Source organism: Tachypleus tridentatus, chromosome 3 (genome assembly GCF_004210375.1).
Source record: "Tachypleus tridentatus isolate NWPU-2018 chromosome 3, ASM421037v1, whole genome shotgun sequence".
NCBI classification, from domain to species: domain Eukaryota; kingdom Metazoa; phylum Arthropoda; class Merostomata; order Xiphosura; family Limulidae; genus Tachypleus; species Tachypleus tridentatus.
Window position 1 is genome coordinate 89684428 of NC_134827.1, and position 19638 is coordinate 89704065.

The 19638-nt window shown below is 29.4% G+C and overlaps 1 protein-coding gene across 14 annotated transcripts in view; it reads right to left on the reverse strand.

Moving 5' to 3' along the window:
* The window catches only part of egg (SET domain bifurcated histone lysine methyltransferase eggless), a 196199-nt gene that overhangs the window by 22227 nt on the left and 154334 nt on the right, over positions 1-19638 (reverse strand). For all 14 annotated transcript variants that reach the window (XM_076495536.1, XM_076495545.1, XM_076495537.1 and 11 more), the window contains 2 exons: positions 12387-12595; positions 1660-1782 (listed from right to left, as the gene is read on the reverse strand). In XM_076495536.1, the coding sequence (XP_076351651.1) occupies positions 1660-1782; positions 12387-12595 (332 nt within the window). The remainder of the gene's footprint in view (positions 1-1659; positions 1783-12386; positions 12596-19638) is intronic.

Below are 19638 nucleotides of genomic sequence, written 5' to 3' on the forward strand. Positions count from 1 at the left end.
TCACCAATGCATTATTTATCACACTCACAATGTTAATTTAATGGAACCTGATAGTAATAATCCAGGAGCCTCATACAGTTATTATTATGGCTCATAAAATGTTGAAGTAGTTAAAAAAAAGAGAAGAAGAAGCAATATTCAGAATTCTGTTACCAATTTTCAAATCCAGGAGCCAATCTAATTATTTATTATATTTTGAACTGACATTTCTACAGCATGTGTAAACAGACATCATATTGTAACTACAAGGTGAAAAAGTTTATTACTCTTCAATCTTACATATTCATACATGCACGTAAACACTCTTTGTTCCAAATTTTACAATGCTTCATTATAAATAAAATAAAGATTACACGTCCACGTGCACGTTTTGTACTCTGTTTTGTTGTATAACAGAGAGTCTACAATAACATTATTGTAAATCATAAGTTTATAAGTAAGCATCAACGTAGCTGCTGTTATTTTGCAACAAACATTAGCTAATGCACTATAATTATCTGATGCAAAAGATTAACAAATAAATTGTCACTTGTCTAATGTGTGCCACTATGCACAGGAAAATAAATCACTCAAAACCTAGAGTGTACCTACTTTAAAACTGTTACAGTAAAACAAAATGGAAAAATAAAAAGAATTCACCTGCATTTTTCTTATGGATCTTTAGAGAATATTACAAACTGCCTGAACTCATTTCTTCAAGAAATATATGATGTAATGTTTTGAATATATTTGAAAGGGAAGATCTAAGTCTACAAACTTTCAAAACTAATAATTCAAACTCGCATAAGGGAATTTTTTTCTTATCTCACATTTTAATTCTTTTTCCACATCAGAACAGAATTCAGGTTCATGAACATATATTCATCACTAGTATAAACTACCAGTTTTACAAGACAGTGCTCCCTAAGTACATTTAATCCTCTCAATTATTGTTGTTTCAAACATGTTTGAGTTTTTCCATCATCCTTTTATTTTCCTCAGATACTTTAACTGTTTTTATGCCAGTGATAATTATGAAAGAGAGAGAGAAGGGAAGGAACACAGAGGAAAGAATTTTTTGTAAATCTTGCTTTACTTTTTATTACACATATATTTATTTTATGTTGCACACACATTTTTTTCAAGTATTATATTTTATTATTTAATATACTGTACTTTATAGTACTGTTTGTAAAGGGGGTTCCCCAATGATATTGTTAGAAAATCAGGAGTTCATTTTTGTGAAAGGAAAAGTACCCATAATGTTAAATATAAACCAAACACTTTTTAAGGCTGTGATCCATCTGTGTGATCATAGTGACTGTATCTACCTGATGTATAGGAACATTTAAGCCTTGATGTGGTGACTAGAATATTCAACACAGTAGTTTGAATATATATATGCAAAGGGTTTTTGGTTAACCTTATATTAATTGTTTGACACCAATTTACATATTCAGACAGAACAGTAGATATACAACAAACTATAATTTTCCCACTTTATTTCTATTTAAATATTCCACATAACATCTTCATATATAACAATATTTAATTGTTAACAAAATAATGCACACTGAAATATTTAAATTGTAAACACCTGTTAACAGATCAGGAGTCCTAAAATGTTGAATTTTCTTTATTACGAGAGTATTAAAAAAATTACAGCTATGGGGCACTTACCTTTATATGATTTGTTGTTAGCTTTTCTTACTGTTTGTGGCCTTGATGATTTTCCCTTATTTGAATTTTGTACAGTTACTGGACTTTCTGATCTACTCCTTACATCAGGGTGCTTATTTTTATCTGCAAAGAAATTATCAAATCAGGAAGTGACATTTTTTTTTTTTTAAATAGTCAAATACTAAAATAAAGAAAATCACTTGTTATGATGTTAAAAACTGTGAATGTAAGAAAACATGCAGTCTTTAATATTTGAGTAAAAAATATAAAATTAAAAACTACAAAATCATTCATACTTAAATAATGAGGTCCAATACCTTGTGAACCCTTAAATTATGATATTTAATAAACTCTATAAAAATAACGAATATTACCCAGTTTAATTTGATGTGAACAGAAAAAATACTTTATATGAATACATTCACTAATACTCCATTACTTTCAAGCAATATTTTTCCTAAGAAAATGAGTAATGTCTACAACCACATATCATTTTGATTACAATACTTTCAAATGATAAATAAGAATTTATTATGATGCAAATACTACTAAAAGGTCATGAAAAACAGAACTATTAAAAAGATGTACATTAACCACATCAGCTAAAGACATTTTATATGCCTCATAAGAAATATTAGATTCAAATCTGGGTGATTATTGGCCATTTCTATTCACTTAATCTGCAAGTTCATTAATCACTTATATTTGGTAAATCAGTTAGTCACCCCACCTTTACAACCATTACAAGCAAACAAAAACAAGAACCCAGGTACATTCTACAATCTTAATTTTTCAACCACTACACTTGTTTGCATTTTCAATACTTACCTTCATTTACAATAGAGCTGTTCTTCGGCTTTGCCTGTCTAAACACTGGTCTTGTATAGTTCAGTCTTTTATAAACCACTTTAATACCATAGCAACATTTATTTTGCAAATTTCTCTGCCTTTATCAATACACCCCATATAATGGTACTGTATGTAAGCTCATCACTTATATTGTATTTTTATGCAATAAGAATCATTAAGTACAATACTACCATTAGTATAAAAGGTCCAGACAAGTACCTTATTTCTTGTTTCTCATGTGCATTCTTTATTTATTATAAATGTAACTAAAATGTACAAATAGGAAATGAGTTATGCATGAGTAGCTAGCTCATAGGTAATGTAAGACAATAGTGTATTGTGAACTTTATGTTCTCCAATTGATGTACAACCTATGTTGGTGTGAATAGTAGTTAGAACCAGTTCAAAGGGCAATAAAACAATAAAAGTGTGTGTGTGTACTGTTTTAAGTTTAAAGCTAGACAGGATAAATAAATGTGGTCTCATAACAATTTGAAGATATTCTAGAAAGAAAAAAGTAATAAAATTTTCATTTTTTGGTGGTTATGAGGTCAGTCAAATTATGCAGAATGAAAGTAGAGAAAATAAAATATAAAATTTTACTGCAAACATACATTTGAAATGCATTTAGGAGATTTTAGAGATTATACAAATATACAAGATTTTTGTGATGAAGTATTTTCAATCTCAATGTGAAAATCACTTTGCACTCAAACTAGTGAACAAAAAAATTGACATTCCTGAAAAATCTTTTTTGTTTATTAAAAATACTTCACTAAAAACAGAGTTTTGTATGTGAAAAACTTATAATGTTTACTAAAACAAAACAAGGTGAATACACATTCATCTCAACTTGTGACTGGACAAGTAGAAAATGATTAGTTAATCTTAGAATAAACTTCATCCCACTTTTCCTCATAATAATCAGAAATAATCAAGTACTGAGGTAGCCAACTTATTTTTGTAAAATGAATGTAAATATAATGTTTAATAAATAAAGATTTATTTAAAGCATCAGGATATTTTGCACTCACCTACTTTATTCACTAAACTAAATTCATCCAATATCTTCTCAAAGAAAATTTCTTTAAATATCAAACAAATTTAAGATAACATACAAGTACATTCATGATTGTAAAGAACTTCTAAAAGAAACAATTAAAAATTCCAAGTTCTATCATTTGTGCAGAAGACAGCAAATTCCCAATGAATGACTAGTCAGTGCTACAGGAGCTGACTAGAAACTTTTGCATGAAACCATAATATATTGCTCAAACCAGTTTTACTAATCCTATTTTGAAATGCAAAGTCTAATTCATGCTCTTTTCCAATCATATGTAATGTTATTTTATAGTTATTTCAGAAGATATATATGATATCAGCAGATAACCACACTACTTAACATATCATGAAAGGACAGCAAGCTAAGCCTGTATAAAATAAGCAGTAAAAGACTATGACAATGCTTAACAAATCACAGTACATAATATACTTTTGAGGGGTTACAGATTCTTAGCAAAAATAAACACACTTTTTGCAATGATCATAATTTTGTTTTTCTTAGTGATATTATATTCTTGTTTGAAAAAAAGTTTCGACAGAGAAGAGTAACCAGAAAGGCAATGAAAATGGACTGAAATTGTCTAAAATATTCTGGGTGAAGCTGTCAATATAGATCTTCATTAAACTAGATATAACAACTGCAAATACAGTTTTTTTTGTGTTTTTGTAAAATCTCCTACATCTGCTCCATTATTGATCTGAACAGTAATTGTGCTTAATAATCCATTTTGAAAAAAGATAAAAAATATTTCACGTCAAGCGACCAAGCAAGCCACAGACGTTGCAGAAACTCCTTCCCTTTTGTGGTACCTTGTTTCATCAACTGGAACCAGAGTAGCAAAACACTTTCAGCCATCAGTTTGTACTTTGACCATCTAATTCATATTATTATAATAAAATGATAATTTAGACAAGCACCTGATACCAGCTTTTGTGTAGTTGAGATGCTATAAATATTTAGGAAAGGACCTTCAACTCTTCCCAAAGCTCAAAGATATGTACATCCAGAAATATGCAAAATCCTTGATTACAGTCTATAGTATGAAAACATAACACTCACAGGTAAATGTTGTCCTCAGATGCTGGAAACAATCTCAGAATATCACCAGGAAGCATTGCTGACTGTAAATAAAGGACACTAGCTACCCCATACATTTGAATGATCATAGCAAAATAATAGCTATTTTGCATGGTTTTGTCACAGCTCTTTACAAAGAACTTCATCTACTAGGTAGATCTCATTCTCCTTGTTTATTGGTGAACCAAACAGGCATATGATCATACCTAAAGATGATGAATGCTTAACAGTCTCATACAGAACTTCTCAATGAATAATGAAACATCCATAACTAATTTTGACCACTCTGTCCTCCTACATAAAGGAAGAACTCAATAGTGATCAAAGGTCTTAGCAGTTAAAGAGTTTCCCCTAATTATTTATCAACTTTTCAGTCCCAAGGACACATCAAAAGCACAGACAGAGATATTGATTTTTGCTACACTCTAAAATCATGTCTTCATCTCAATTTTCTTATTTCATGAATAAGTTCTATAAGGTCTTAGAAAGTCATTCTATTCTCATACTTTAAATTTTTTTATTATTATCACAGAACAAAGTGAAAAAAAAGAAGTATGTTCAAAATTAACACTTCAGTAACAAATTCTAGGTCATACTACTAAACTGTAACCTAATAATTTAGTCTGTAGTATTCAAGATTGATTTCAGATAAAAAGTACCAATTACAGGTTCTGATGTTTGGAAAACATGAAGGTTATAAATAGTTCCTGCCATACAGTACATAAGAGCCATTAGCAGGCTGATATCAAACCTATTCCTTATTTACAAATTTGAACAAAAACAATTTGTAACAAACTGTAAAATTTTTCAATTAACCCTATAACAATGATGTGCTTCAAATTTAAGCATGTTACATAACTCTCATTGAATTTCATTCCAGTAATAAAAATGAAGAATAAAATTGTTTAAAAGTTTACCGTAACTTTCATAAAAGTATATAGTTTACAAAAAACAGAAAATATCTAATGTTTTCTTCCTACTATTTCTAATAAAAATTTGTTACCCGAAGTGCACTCAAACTGAATAATAGTTCACGTGCAAGATGGTTTTCATTTTGATAATAAAAATACTGTTTATTATCTCAATTTTAGATTTCACTAGCAAACACTAGAACCTCTTAAATTAATATAAAAAATGTTTTAGGTTAAATGTTTATATTCTGTTTTCCATATTCTCTATCATACCACTAACTATAATTATCATCAACATACAATGTAAAGAAATCCTTAAAATTAAGAGACAAAAATGTGTACATACTGTTTAACTCTGCCCTGAATAATAATTAAACAACTTCTTTGGGTCATATGCACAATTTCACATCTTTACATTTCAACTTATAGTTTATTATTAATGTTTATTTTTCTTCTTTAGCCTTTAGTGTTGATTATTTATCTTTACATACATCTATGGATACCTAGAAACAGCAAAACAATATGCCAGAGATACCTTAGCCTCCAGCAAGATCTTTTTTTACATGCTTGGCAATGTAAGTCTTGCAGAGTGAGGGAAAGCTTTGGTTATTAAATAACCAAAATATAATATAAATACAAATTTTAAATATATGTAACACATAATATAAAAATAAAGCCTAAATGTGATTTATTTGTCTCTCCAAATATAGTGTATGTAGGTAAGAAACAACTGAAGTGCTATCTCAAACAAAATACCCAATAATAGAAGCAGTTATATCTACCTGAGAACGTAGCACTAGTTTTGAAATCAATGTTGTTGGATTATAGTGTAAAATGAGTTCTTTCTAAGGACTATAAACACATACATTTTGAAAGTACATGCACCTTCCAAAGTTCAATGTTAACTACAGATGATGAGTGTGGCATCCCATCAGGGGTTAACAAAATTTAATTCTTGTTTCAACTGCATTCAACTAAAGATCTTTGAAACACACGTCAAAAGGCTAAGTGAACTACATTCTCACACAGCTGTACACACGCATGACTACCCTTTATGCTTGAAGCTATAGTTTTCCAAATTCTAACACTGTTTATACCTTGTGTCATGTGGCAAAATTGAAGTTTCATTATTGTTTTAAATTTGTTTTTGAATAAATGAAAAAAAAATTAGTTTGATGATAATACTCTCATTAAAATACATTGATATACAAGTGCTTTAATTAAATTTTGAATGTAACTCAGTAACATATGTAGAAAAAGTTAAAAAAAATTGTATTGTTAACTCTCTTGACATGAGGTCAATTGAATTGACTGACCTTTGACCTCTTTATACTCAACTATAGTTTAGATTTTTTTTAATTGAGCACATGTATTTTCACAAAATTTGGCAATGAACAGGTCTCATAGTTACAAAGAATATTTTTTTAGTGAAGTATTTTTTTTTCTGTTCTGAGAGCAAAGTGATTTATTTTGTGATTACAAATCACTTTTCTTTATCATAAAAATCTACAAGTTTATTAGTGTAATCTCCAAAAGCTCTTAAATACATTTCAAAAGGTTTTCAAGAAACATTAAATGTATCTTGCATGTTATATTCTCTACCCTAACTCTATACAAAGTTGGTCAATTTGACTGACTTTGTAACAACCTCAAAAAACAAACTATACATAAATCCCCCTTTTTACTTTCTAGAATAACTACATTTGTTTATCTTGTGTAGCCTTAAACAAATAACATTATACATCTATTTATGCTTAAACTTTATTGATTGTTTGCCTTTTGAACTATATGCAACTACCAGTACACTTCATGCCTTATATGTTGTAAATCACTTGGGGAACACACACTTCATTTTACACTATCAAATGACATAACAATAAAGCACAAGATACTCCAAGTTACATACTTGTATGTGTCATGAACATTAATATATTATTGCTTATTCATTTTACTTAGTCTAACATCAACTAACAAGTTTCCTACTTTTTCAATTTTAGTTACTTTTACAATAATAAATAAAAAATATACATGAAGAACAAGAAACAAGGTATTTATCTGGATTTGTTTTTTTGTCAAGTGTTGATGATACTTACCCTTACTATTTTAAAACTCGTATTAGTAAACTCAATTTTGTTTATTTAGTTAAACAATGCATCAAAAGACAAGAGTAATAACATGCAAAAAGCAGACAATGTCCCATGACTATCGCTGCTTTTGTGGCTCGCTAACTATGCAACAAGAACTGTTACCAACTCAGAGCTAGTTGTACTGACAGATAAATCAAAATTCCCTATACAGAAAATAATCTAATAGAATACATCATTTTATATACATATGAAATATTTGTCTTTCTATTGGTAATAAATATTAAAGTATTAAATATAAGTCAAGAGTTATTAACAAATCCTGAAGGAGAGAATGTGACAGGTGGGTATGGAAAGAGGAGTCTGATTTTATATTTGATGGATCAGTAATCAAACAAGATTGAAGGCTATGAACATTATGCTTTTTCTGAATGATAACAATGATACAGTAAGAATTTACATTAAATTTAGTACTTTTTGGATGGTTAGTAAATACATTAGAGAAAAAGGGATGTCCAGAGAGCAAAAGGATGCCTATGGCAAGAGGGTTATTAAAGGTTCTCTTAACTTTTGCTCATATTTTAAGGACATAATAAAGGTAATAGAAAAATATCAGGCTTGCTATATTAATTTGATGAAAGAAATAATCATCAAAAATTTTTACATCCAGTAAATTGGAATAATTATAATGTTAGTTTTCCACAGAACATTTTGACTAGAATTATATGATAATTACTCTTTCATAAGTTATAAACAAGATTAAAATGGTATTTAAATGTTTTACTTGTAAACAAAGCATCAGTTTCAATATTTGTTTAATAAATTGAAAGACACAATCTTGCATAAGCACTGGTATGTACTATGATCCTTTGTCCAATTTGTGTTTAACTGTTAGCTAGTGGATCATATTCAATCATTACCCTCATACACATTGTGCACATACAAATCATATCTATCAACAATGCCAACATCAAATGATCCCCTAGGAAACTATCAGGTCATTCCTAAAGTAATGTCTGATATTAGGTTCAGAAAAAGAGAAAGGATTTCAAATGCCTTTAATGTTATTTAATCAATAATGTATGTTCCATTATTATTAATTACTTCCTGACAATGATTCACAAGCTTCTGAATGCTACACCTATAAAATTCTTGGGGTTTAGAGGAAAAGAATGTGGAGAGGGTAGTTTTGACATCTTCATGTGTTCCAAGCTCTTTTCCATCAAGATAGTTTTGCAAACTTTGGAATAGATGATAATCTGATGGGGGCAAGGTCTGGAGAATAAGGAGGATGTGGAAGTTTTTCCCAGTCTAGCTTTTCAATTTTTGTAGGTGTGATCCTTGCTCTATGGGGCCATGCATTATCCTGGTGTAACACAATACCTTTATGATTAATCAAAGCAGACCTTTTCTTTCAGTGCAACATTCAAGCATTCTAACTGTTGACAAAAGAAGTCTGATGTAACCATTATATTGAGTTGCAGCAACTCAAAGTAGATCACACCAATAATATCCCACCAAAAGCTTAAGACTTTCCTAGAACAAATGTCCATTTTGGACTGTGCTTTAGCTAGTTTACCTGCACTGAGCCATTGTGTGAGGCACTTAACATTTTATAAAAAAACCATTTTTCATCTCCAGTCAATAAGTTGTCTGAAAGAAAAGGTGAGTTACGTTCATGAGAGTGCAGAGAAATGCAAATACCCACTCTTGCTCTAAGATTGGCTTCTGCCAATCATGGGGGACCCATTTTCCAAGTTTTGATTAGTTCTTCAACTGTTACAGCATAATCTTCATCAAGTGTAGCCAGCAGCAAGTCATCATTAAACTCAACAGAACGACCTGAACGTGGCACATCACTTGAGCTGTAGTCACCTGATCTGAACTTCTCAAACCACCTTTGACATTTTCCATAATTGAAAGACTCTGCACCATAAAGACCTCGAATGTTTCATCTAGTTTCTGCTGCATTATTAATTTTTTTAAACTTAAAGCATTATATGCCTGATGTGCTCCTCAGGCACATCCATCTTCATAAGAATTTATTTGATTAATGATCTGAAAAAGTGGAGTTGGGTTAGTTTCTTTTATTTTTCTGAACATTTTTATACACATCCTACTACATATTTTAGTCATTAAAGCCTTCTACAAAGACAGAAATTATGATGCACTTTCCATATTAAATTTTTGGGTGTTACTTATGGGATAACCTGATAGTTTCAGCCTCATCACTTAATCTACTAGACAGAATCAATCTTATCATGATCATTTAAATGTTCATCACCAATAGAATCAATGCCATTCTTCATGCTTGACTCCCATTTCTTAGTTGCCCATTCTATATTCATGTTAGAATGATTGGTATCAAATTTCCCTTTCCTGCTTTTTGCCATTAATTTCTCTACAGCTGCTTCTAATATCTGTTCCATTTTATGAAGTTTCTCACATCAGCAAATGACAGAGAAAGACTATCTCTCAATGCCAATTCAGCTTTATGGGAAGTGCAGTGAATTTCTAGAAGCCAAAGATAAATGTTATTTTTCAGTTTAATAAGCCATCCATTGTAAACTAGTATTAACAGAAGGTTTATTGATTATAGCTGAAACCAGCACGCAAGTCCATTTCTCTGCTGTAACTGAAACCTTTCAATCATATTTAAATACATCATGAGATTACTTGTAACTGCATCACCAAAACTATTTATGTCTTAACAGACAACATAAAAATAAACTGGTATACCTTATTTAACTGTTATAATAAGAAATCAATTCTTTTTGAAGGGCTAGTTGTTCTTACCTTACTTCCATTATTAAGCACTGCAAAAGTTACTAATGAACATAAAATCTCTTTTACTTTCCTTTTTGTAATAATGGTAATAAATTTTTCATTCTACTGGCAATATCAAAATATAAAATCAATTATACTTTATTTTGTTTTTGCACTTTAACTAGAATTCTAAATGTCAACAGAACTAATTCAGCCACAACAAGCAAATACTTAATTTTAAGAAGTTTTCTGTATGCATTCTTGGTTTGTACATGCACAACTATGCTTCCAGCATCCCTTTTCAACTTTGAATAAATAAAGTACTAACATTAGCAGTATGACTGGTGCCAGGAAATCTTTTCAGCCAACTTTTTTCCATTTCCTAACTTTTTTCCTCTAACCCTAAGTAAGACAACTTGGATTTTTATTTCAGTCACCCTATTATGTCCATAAATAATATGCATATCTTGAATATTTAAGAATTTTTAAGATTTTTTTCCACATTTGATCAGTATCTCCAATTAAATTAGTTGCTTTTTGGGAATTTAGAACAAAATCTCTTATTTTTTAGTTTCATATGCAGCAAAATATCAAATCTCATTGAATGATAATCACCTGCACACAGATGTTCCCTCATCTCCATTTTGTCAAGCATTTCTATATTAAATGCTAACAATACATATACATTATTGTTTCTAGTAGATGCTTTAACCAACTGGTGAAAAAAAAACATCTTGAGTAGTTTCTAAACACCTATCTCCCCCTTATGATTTATATCTGAAATTTCACTATATGTATGCCTGAAATTAAAATTTCCCATAATTATAACCTCAATAACAATTAAATTCTTTATCTCACTGTAAAGTTTCTCATTAATTTCATCAGTTTCATCTCGTGGTCTAACAAATTCCTTTTCAACTATAAGCCTTCTCTCCTCATAAACAGTAACAAAAACCCAAACAGAATCAACTTCAATGTTATTAGCTTTGCTATCCTAAACTTAAACAGGATACAGCTCATATTCTACAAAAGAAGCTACTCCTTTCCACATTTTTTAGTACTCTATTACAGTTAAACAACCTATAAATCTATGTTTTAAAGACATCATAACCATCAGAATTGTCTACATTTAACAAGGTTTCTGTTATTCCCATTACATCAAAATCCTTTGTTCCAACCAGTTCTCTAAATTCATCCATTTAATTTTTATATTTTTGGCATTACAATAATAAAAGTCTAGCCTACCATTAAAATCACTTTTGTACTTTGTTTGTATACTATATTTTCTCTACATTTTATTTGTTCATTATTCAGACCCTCAACACTGTCTAGTCCTATTTTAAAACTGCCCTTACAGTTGAGCTAACAACCCTTGTAAACAAGCCAGTTCCTACCCTATTTAAATGCAAACCATTGATTTCAAAAACCTCCTCTCTCCACTGAAGTGGTTCCACAAATCCATCCAGTCAAACTGCTGATCTTTATATATTAATCCAAACCTGGCATTAATATCTTGTAACCTATACATTTCATTCTCACAATTAAGTCTTAGCAGTATCAATGAAAGAATAAAGTTAAGGCCCTTTTCTTTGAATGTCTTTATCAGTGTTTTGTACAATTAGCTCCTCTAACCTACTCTTTCCTATATCATTAATCTCAATACGAAATACAAAGACTGCATCACTACTATCAGCCCAACCCTCAACTCACTTGCTTTGTCAGTTACATCCTATACCCCTGTCCCTAAATAGCATAATCTAAATATTTTTCTCCATATTCACCTCACAGACTCTCCTCATGTACCCTACTAAAGAATCACATAACAACATTATCTCAATTTCTTCACTGAAAAAGGAAAAGAAAAATATCATTCAAGTTAAAAATTCTTCTAGCATTTAAGGAAAAGAAATTTTCCTTTTCCTAGTCTACTAATTGATCTTTAAACTATTTTTTTTTTATTGTTACTTTATTATTTACCCTTTTGTTTTTTCTTCTCTTGCTTTGAAGAGGAGGAAAATTGAGAACAAGAATCTTCAGATCTATCTGGTGAAGGAATGTTTTTTATTAACCACTCTGCTGTTTGTTTGTCAGACTTCTGATGTTTTTCTTCTCTTGAAACATCTTTTTGACTACTGTTACTACTTTCAGATTTCACAGACTCTTGCCTTTCTAGTTTTCTACGACTTCTGAAATGGTAAAGAAATATTCTTACTAAGTACAGCCTAAGTTTGTTGTTGAAGCAAATACTACATTCCCACAATACTTCTTTAAAAAAGGTAGCAAACTACTGTAAGTTAGCTCATGCTAAAATACCTGCATAAAAGTATATAATCTGTTTATAGCTTAAAAGAGGAATATAAGACTGTGTGTTATAAGATAAAAAAATTGGAGAAGGTCAATTCATAAAATTTCATAATTGATTAACTGTCAGGCTCATCAATTATTCTCACATGATGTGCACAGTTAGAATTATCAGAAAAACTAATTTTGACTAATGCATCTCAAGATAGCTGGTATGGGTATTAGCCCTTCAATTAAAATAAACAACGTTTCTATTTTCCTAGGACATCTTCAAGTTAACAAAGAGAGAATTTGCAACTGACCATTGTCAGGCACATCATAGGGATAAGAGTGTAAACGTGTACATGTACCAATGGCTGTGACATTGCAGTTAGATGTTAGGTTATTAATTAGTATGAATATAAAGGTATTCTTTTATTAGTTTAATTTTGGTTTTAGTTGTATAAGTAGGGCTTCTTTGATTTTGAATTTGTTTACATTTGTTTCCCAACTTAGTATCTTGGTGTTTTCCATGTTTATTTGATTTGCAGCATTAAAAAACATGTGAAAGTTTTATTTTATGTTCTTAGAATCTGGTTTCCATTTTTTTTTACTTGTTTTTCCAACATAGAAGTCGTGGCAGTTGTTGCACTGTATTCTTTAAATAATGTTGGTGTTGTGTTTGTTAGTGTAGTTTTTACATAGTAGGGACTTTCGTTTTTTGAACTAAAGTCCAAATCTTTTCAATGGTGAAACTGATAAAAGCTATTCTAAATAATGCATATAAAAACCATAAGCTGCTTACTGTTTGTTTCACCAAACTGAAGCCTACACATGCTACTATACAAGTATAAGAAACATAGTAACTTAAGTTGCTCTAGGAAGTTGTTCTTTCAATTATACAATGACAAAAGTGACAGAAATGATATATTTTCTATAATTTGAAGCTTCTGTATAGGTTTTGTATTCAATTTTTTTTTTACTAAAACAGTTTCCTGAAAAAATAGTGTTACAATAACCCAGAATCACTAAAACTGTTTTTTAAAGCAAATTTATGATAACCAAAATACATTACTATTTACATGTCTCACCTGAAAGTTATTATTTAAAACTGGGAAATTCAATCACATAGTTTACCCTCATGCTCTCATTTTCATTTTCTAAATTTTTCAAATGTTAGCATATGTACTGTGTGTTTGTTGATTTTATGCTCAAAGCTACTGAAGGACTATTTGCACTAACAGTATGTAATTTTGAAGACACAAGAGAAAGGGTCTTTTAATATCCCACTCCAACCTTTGAAAATATTTCAGGCTGTGAGAGCTCCTTTCCACAGACACATAAAATAAGAGCAAATTATCACACTCCCCCCAACAAGAGCCTTGCAATCTTCTTTTGGATCAGGACTCCCAGTTTTAGAAATGCTGGACTAGAGAGTAATCAGCTGGTCAACAACCAGCAAAGGCTAACTTATTGACTACTTTTACTGAATAGGGAAACTTCATTGCAACTCTCACAGCCTCAAATATCAGAAATGTTGCATTTTTGTGGTGCTTTTTTTTTGGGGGGGGGGTAACAGTATGCGAGCTCCAGAACTTTCAATCCACAGTCTGGCACACTAACCACTGAGCCACATCTAGGTTATTGAGTTTCTTTTCTAATTGTAACCTGTTATTTGTTGGTAATGCATGCTTTCAAATAATATGAGCATAATTTAAAGTATTTAAACAAAGTACTTCAGTTGTCTGAAAATCCTAACATTTTCACCTGTTATAATTGTATTCTGACACAACACTGAATAATTGTTATGACAAATAAGAGACATATAAAGTTACTTTTAAAAAAAAATTCAGCAATTTTATTACAGTAAAGTAAGTGTTGATAATTTCAGATCATCATCTAAATTAAAACTATGAACATTCTTAAATACTAGCATATAACCCATCAAATATGATGGATCAAGTACTATCACAACCACCCCACAGTATACCTCACACTTCATAGCTAACTGAAGTAAATACATTTTATAAAATCAAGACTAACAAAGAGGTATAAAAGTGCTGTGAAGACAGTCAAGTGTCCATAAATTCCTTTGTTAGCCAATGAAAATTATGATAATTCATGAAATTAATTTGTGCATATTCACTGAATAATTACTGTAAAACATTAGTTAGATGAAAAACTTCTAATACATAAAAAAATCCAGCATATTTTGGGAACACAATCTTCCAACAATGGCTTTTATATGTCATGTTGCTTTGCAACAAAAGTATAACCTAACACTGTCATTAATCTATGCACTGTAAGTATGAAATGAAAGGTATAGATAACCAAACTGAAAAAAAATTTGTTAATTTTCTAATTCAAAGTAGCTGTTGTTTACAAGTATCTACATAATGAAAAGAGAAAAAAAATGGTTAAAACAGAAGTTTGATTCATGACTTCAGACCTTCTAGTTTGCTCAAAAAACAAAAATGCTCATAATTTACATATGTAAATGAATTTACTTAAACCAAATTACAATATTTATGATACTTAAAAACTATAAATGAAAACATTATTTGTATCTTGAACACTTCAACTTTCTAAACACAATTTTTACATTTTATTTTTTAAGTTGCATTTTTTATATTTATTTTATTTTTCCTACCATATCACTAACTAGCTATGATTATAAATGTATAATGGACAAAACTGAAACTAGCAGAAAAACCAAAAAAAAACTTAATTTTTGTAGAATATCTTTAGTTTCTTTTTGTTAAATTTGTAATTTTAATTTCTTTTTCATATATAGTTAATTTTCAATGTTTTCTTTTCTCGTCTTTTACAACTTATGATTTATATCAACACAAGTCAACTATGTCCAAGGCATATTACAGTTTCTTTGGAAAACTAGAAAACAAACACAAAGAATCATGCATACTTTAAAAAGTTTAAACCTTTTATGGATGCATTTTAAACACAACTAAATATAATAAGGTGTATCTCTAACTATTTCATATTTGGGTAAGAAAAAAACAAGCACTATATTCAGTCAATCAGCTGGCAGTACAAAAAGCCAATTACAGTCAATAGTGATGCTCAGAAAAACATTTAAAGGGGCTCCTGTTGTAAAAGAGTTAATGGAATGTAGGCTTAAAACAGGGTCCACTACATCTCAATGCATGAAAAAGCTAGGATAACTGGTAATAATAATAATAATAAAAAAGAGGTAACGTTAAGAAGCTATCTGAAAAACCAAAACCAGCATTTTAATAGACTTCACTGATTCATTAACTAGAATAGATAATGTGAAAGCATTCAATAACTGTGATGATCAGAATACAGTACAGAGTTCTTTCATTAGCTCTTAAAATGGGCGACACCACAACAGCAGTGTAGTAAGGTTGGAGTAGACTGAGATCTTTCAACTTTTTTATTCTAAAAGTATATAACAAATAATATTTTATCATACTGAGATTCTAAATGTAAGTATAGATAATATATTAATTGTATTTTTGTAGTATGAAGTAAAAAGGACAACATATAGCAGATGTTTACATAAACAGAACTGCTTAGTGGATGGCAGTTATAAACAAATTAAATATACCAAATGTAGCCTACATGTGCATATATAATTTAAAGGATGGAAATTTATTAGGAGTTATAAATTTAGGGGTCCAACATAAAACATTTTATTGCTACAACACTAGTTACAACTTGAAATGTAGCTTAACCAAAAGTGTGGTTGCAAAACATTGGATACAAGTGCAAATTGTGGTTCTACTGGTCAACACTTTCACTGTTCAATGGTGTTTTTATGTTATTTCTGCAGCTACTCAGCTGCTTCAATAGGTAAAGAAAAAAGTTAAATAAATACTTTATGAAAACTAATCAAATTAGAACTCATTCAGTTTATGAAACAGAACTTTCTTACAAATAACAAAAACTTTTTTTTTTTCCTTTATATTCTACAGGGTGTTCGGAAAGTCACTGTGCACTTGTATATTTATTAACAAACAAAACTGCACAGCAAGTTTCCAAACACCCTGTATAATATTCTGATACTTCACAAAAATTAAGCAAACAATTAAAGACTAAAGAAACTTTTTTAATAATACATTTTTCTCAACACAATTTCCAAATTAGAACATATGCACATAAAATCAAATTTTATATTTTTTCAAACACAGTCAAACTGTTCTACAGAAACTGCTTATGGAATTTATTGCAAATGGGTTAAGCATTTCTGTATGAAAAAAATTGGGAAGTAGGTGTTACAATGTTGCCTTGTTAACCCAGAAAGAGTTTATAATGTTTGTCATTTCTAAAATAAATAATTTGAACATAGTCACTTTTTCAGTTGGTAGTAACAAAAACATTAAAATTTAACTATATACCCTTTGTTTTCAATTTGAGAGATGTTTATTACATATAAATACATACATCATACAAATATGTCCATACACTGTTTTGACTTTTCACTTATATCATCATTACGCATAAGAAAATAATTAGCTACAGCATAAAAATACATGACGAAAAGTACAAACTAACTGCACAGAGCAAGAACAACAAAATTAATGAAGATTACATTGACGATTTAGATAATATTTTCAATGGAGAAAATAAAATTAAAAACATTTACTTTTAAATATATTTTATCTATAAAATTACTTGTTAGAAAATAATTGCAAGTTGCTTTAAAACAAAGTGTACAAGAAGACTATTACATTTAAAACTTATGTAATGTTCGAACGATAGACTGTCTTTAATGAACTAAAGTCAGAATTTCCATCACATATATTGGTGAATTGTGAGTGCTACTGGAAAACAATTTTTTATCTGTGATTCTAAATCTCTGAAGATGATGAATAAATTTTGTTATCTGATTTAAGCAATAATCCTATGTGCTAGTGGATGTGGATGGGACAGTTTTCTAATAAGTCTTGAAACCACAATACAAAAATGCAAAGAGAGATAGGGAGATAATCCTTTAGATTAACTCTTTCACTACAGGTCAGTCCCAAGGACAGACCTCAACCATTTTTTGTTTGTTATAGTTTCTATATTATAACTTTTAAACAGAATGGACATCTTCATGAAATTTTGCAATTATCAGTAAATATAAGGCTTTTGAACACAAAACATCACATTTCTTTTATAATAAAATTTAATCTATCCAACATGAAAGTAATTTTGATTCCAAGATTAAAAATAGTTTTACACATCTGAAAGTTGTCTGACTTTACAAGCAAAATCTCTATAATCTTATAATAACCTTCAAATAAGTATTAAATATTTTTAAGAAAAAAAAACTGTATTTTATTTGTTATATCACGATTGTATCTCTGTATGGGTTTCATCAATTTGACAGACCTTATAACAGAAAATATGAAATAGATATAAACTAACTATGAATTAAAATACAAACAAATTTTTAGTCTAAATAGCTTAAATGTAACAACATTATACATGTATATAAATTCATTATTTTATTGACCTTTCATAAGTGACTAACTAACAACACAGAAGTTACAATGACATGGTGCAGGTGTATTTGTGTTACCATATCCAATAATATGGCTGACCTTTACTTTAGTCTTTAAAACAGTGAGCTATCTTGGCTGTGTTTTAATGCAGTATTATTTTGTAAAATAGTTACATTTCACAGTTATAATGAATTATATACGTATATGCATCATCACTATTTGCAAATAAATTCTTATACTTATTTTTCTTAAAACACAGAACAGTTAAAAATAACGTAAATAAAACGATCACCTTTTCCAGTTACAACCTTTGTTCTCGTTTGCCGTAGGCTGTTGAGCCTTATAAAATGTTGCACACGAAGAATGCAAAACAAAATGATTTTTTTAAATTTTACATATGCCTTTTGAAATAAAAAAAAAAATTATAAATTACTCCACTAATATTGCAGAATTTTACTGTAATTTATCAAAATTACTAATTAAACTGAATTTGGGTCTGAATCAACATTGTTTTTTGAACATTTTCACTTATCTCTTCCTTCTGAAATTGAAGACAAATAAAATAATCATGAGAAACACCCATCTTCAAGGAGTTAAGAAAATAGCATGGAGGAAATGTTTAGCTTTACACTGGCTATAAACACATGAAAGAATGAAGTGGATGTACATTAGCAAGTATTTTCAAAACTGAAAGAGGGTGATGGAGTCACTGTTTGATTCACTAAATATGGTGATATCTCAGCTAACAAAAAAAAGACAGGAGGTTCTTATTTTATACTCTAGCTTGTCAATATTGGTAATTTGCATTTCTAATTCAAAAGAAATTACAAGCTTTGTATACAAACTTAAACTGTATTTACGTCTTTATTTGTATATATCTTAAATTAATTTTGCATTATTTATGTTTCAAAATGCATAATTAAGACATTTAAACATTTTAAAAAATATAAATTATATTGAGCTTTAAGAACTGATTCTAAGATCTTTAATTCGATAGGATAATTTTGCCAAAGGCTTGCGTATCTCTGCTGAAAATACCGTAATTATGCTTCATGACTGTTGAAGCACTGTTGACTTGTTCTGAGATGAACATAAAAGGCAAAGAACAGGAGAAAAAAACAAAACATTACAAATTAAGTACATATAAAAAAGAAAAGATCTGAAATTACAGATATAAATAAAAATAAGATATTATATAAAAATTTAAAATGTACATAAATTTTTTCAGTACCTTAATTGTAAACATTTTATTACACTGTATGTTGATGATCATACCTCCACTTGGTAACATAGTAGAGAAAATGAAAAACAAAATATAAACATTTACCTTAAATAACTTGCATTATTCATTCTAAAGATTATGCAAACAAAACTTAAATACTGTAAAATGGAAGGAACTTATTTATCTGTTGTAGTTATTTGCCCTCACTTTTAATAGTTCAAATGTAAGGTGATTTTCATTTCAAATATAAAAATAG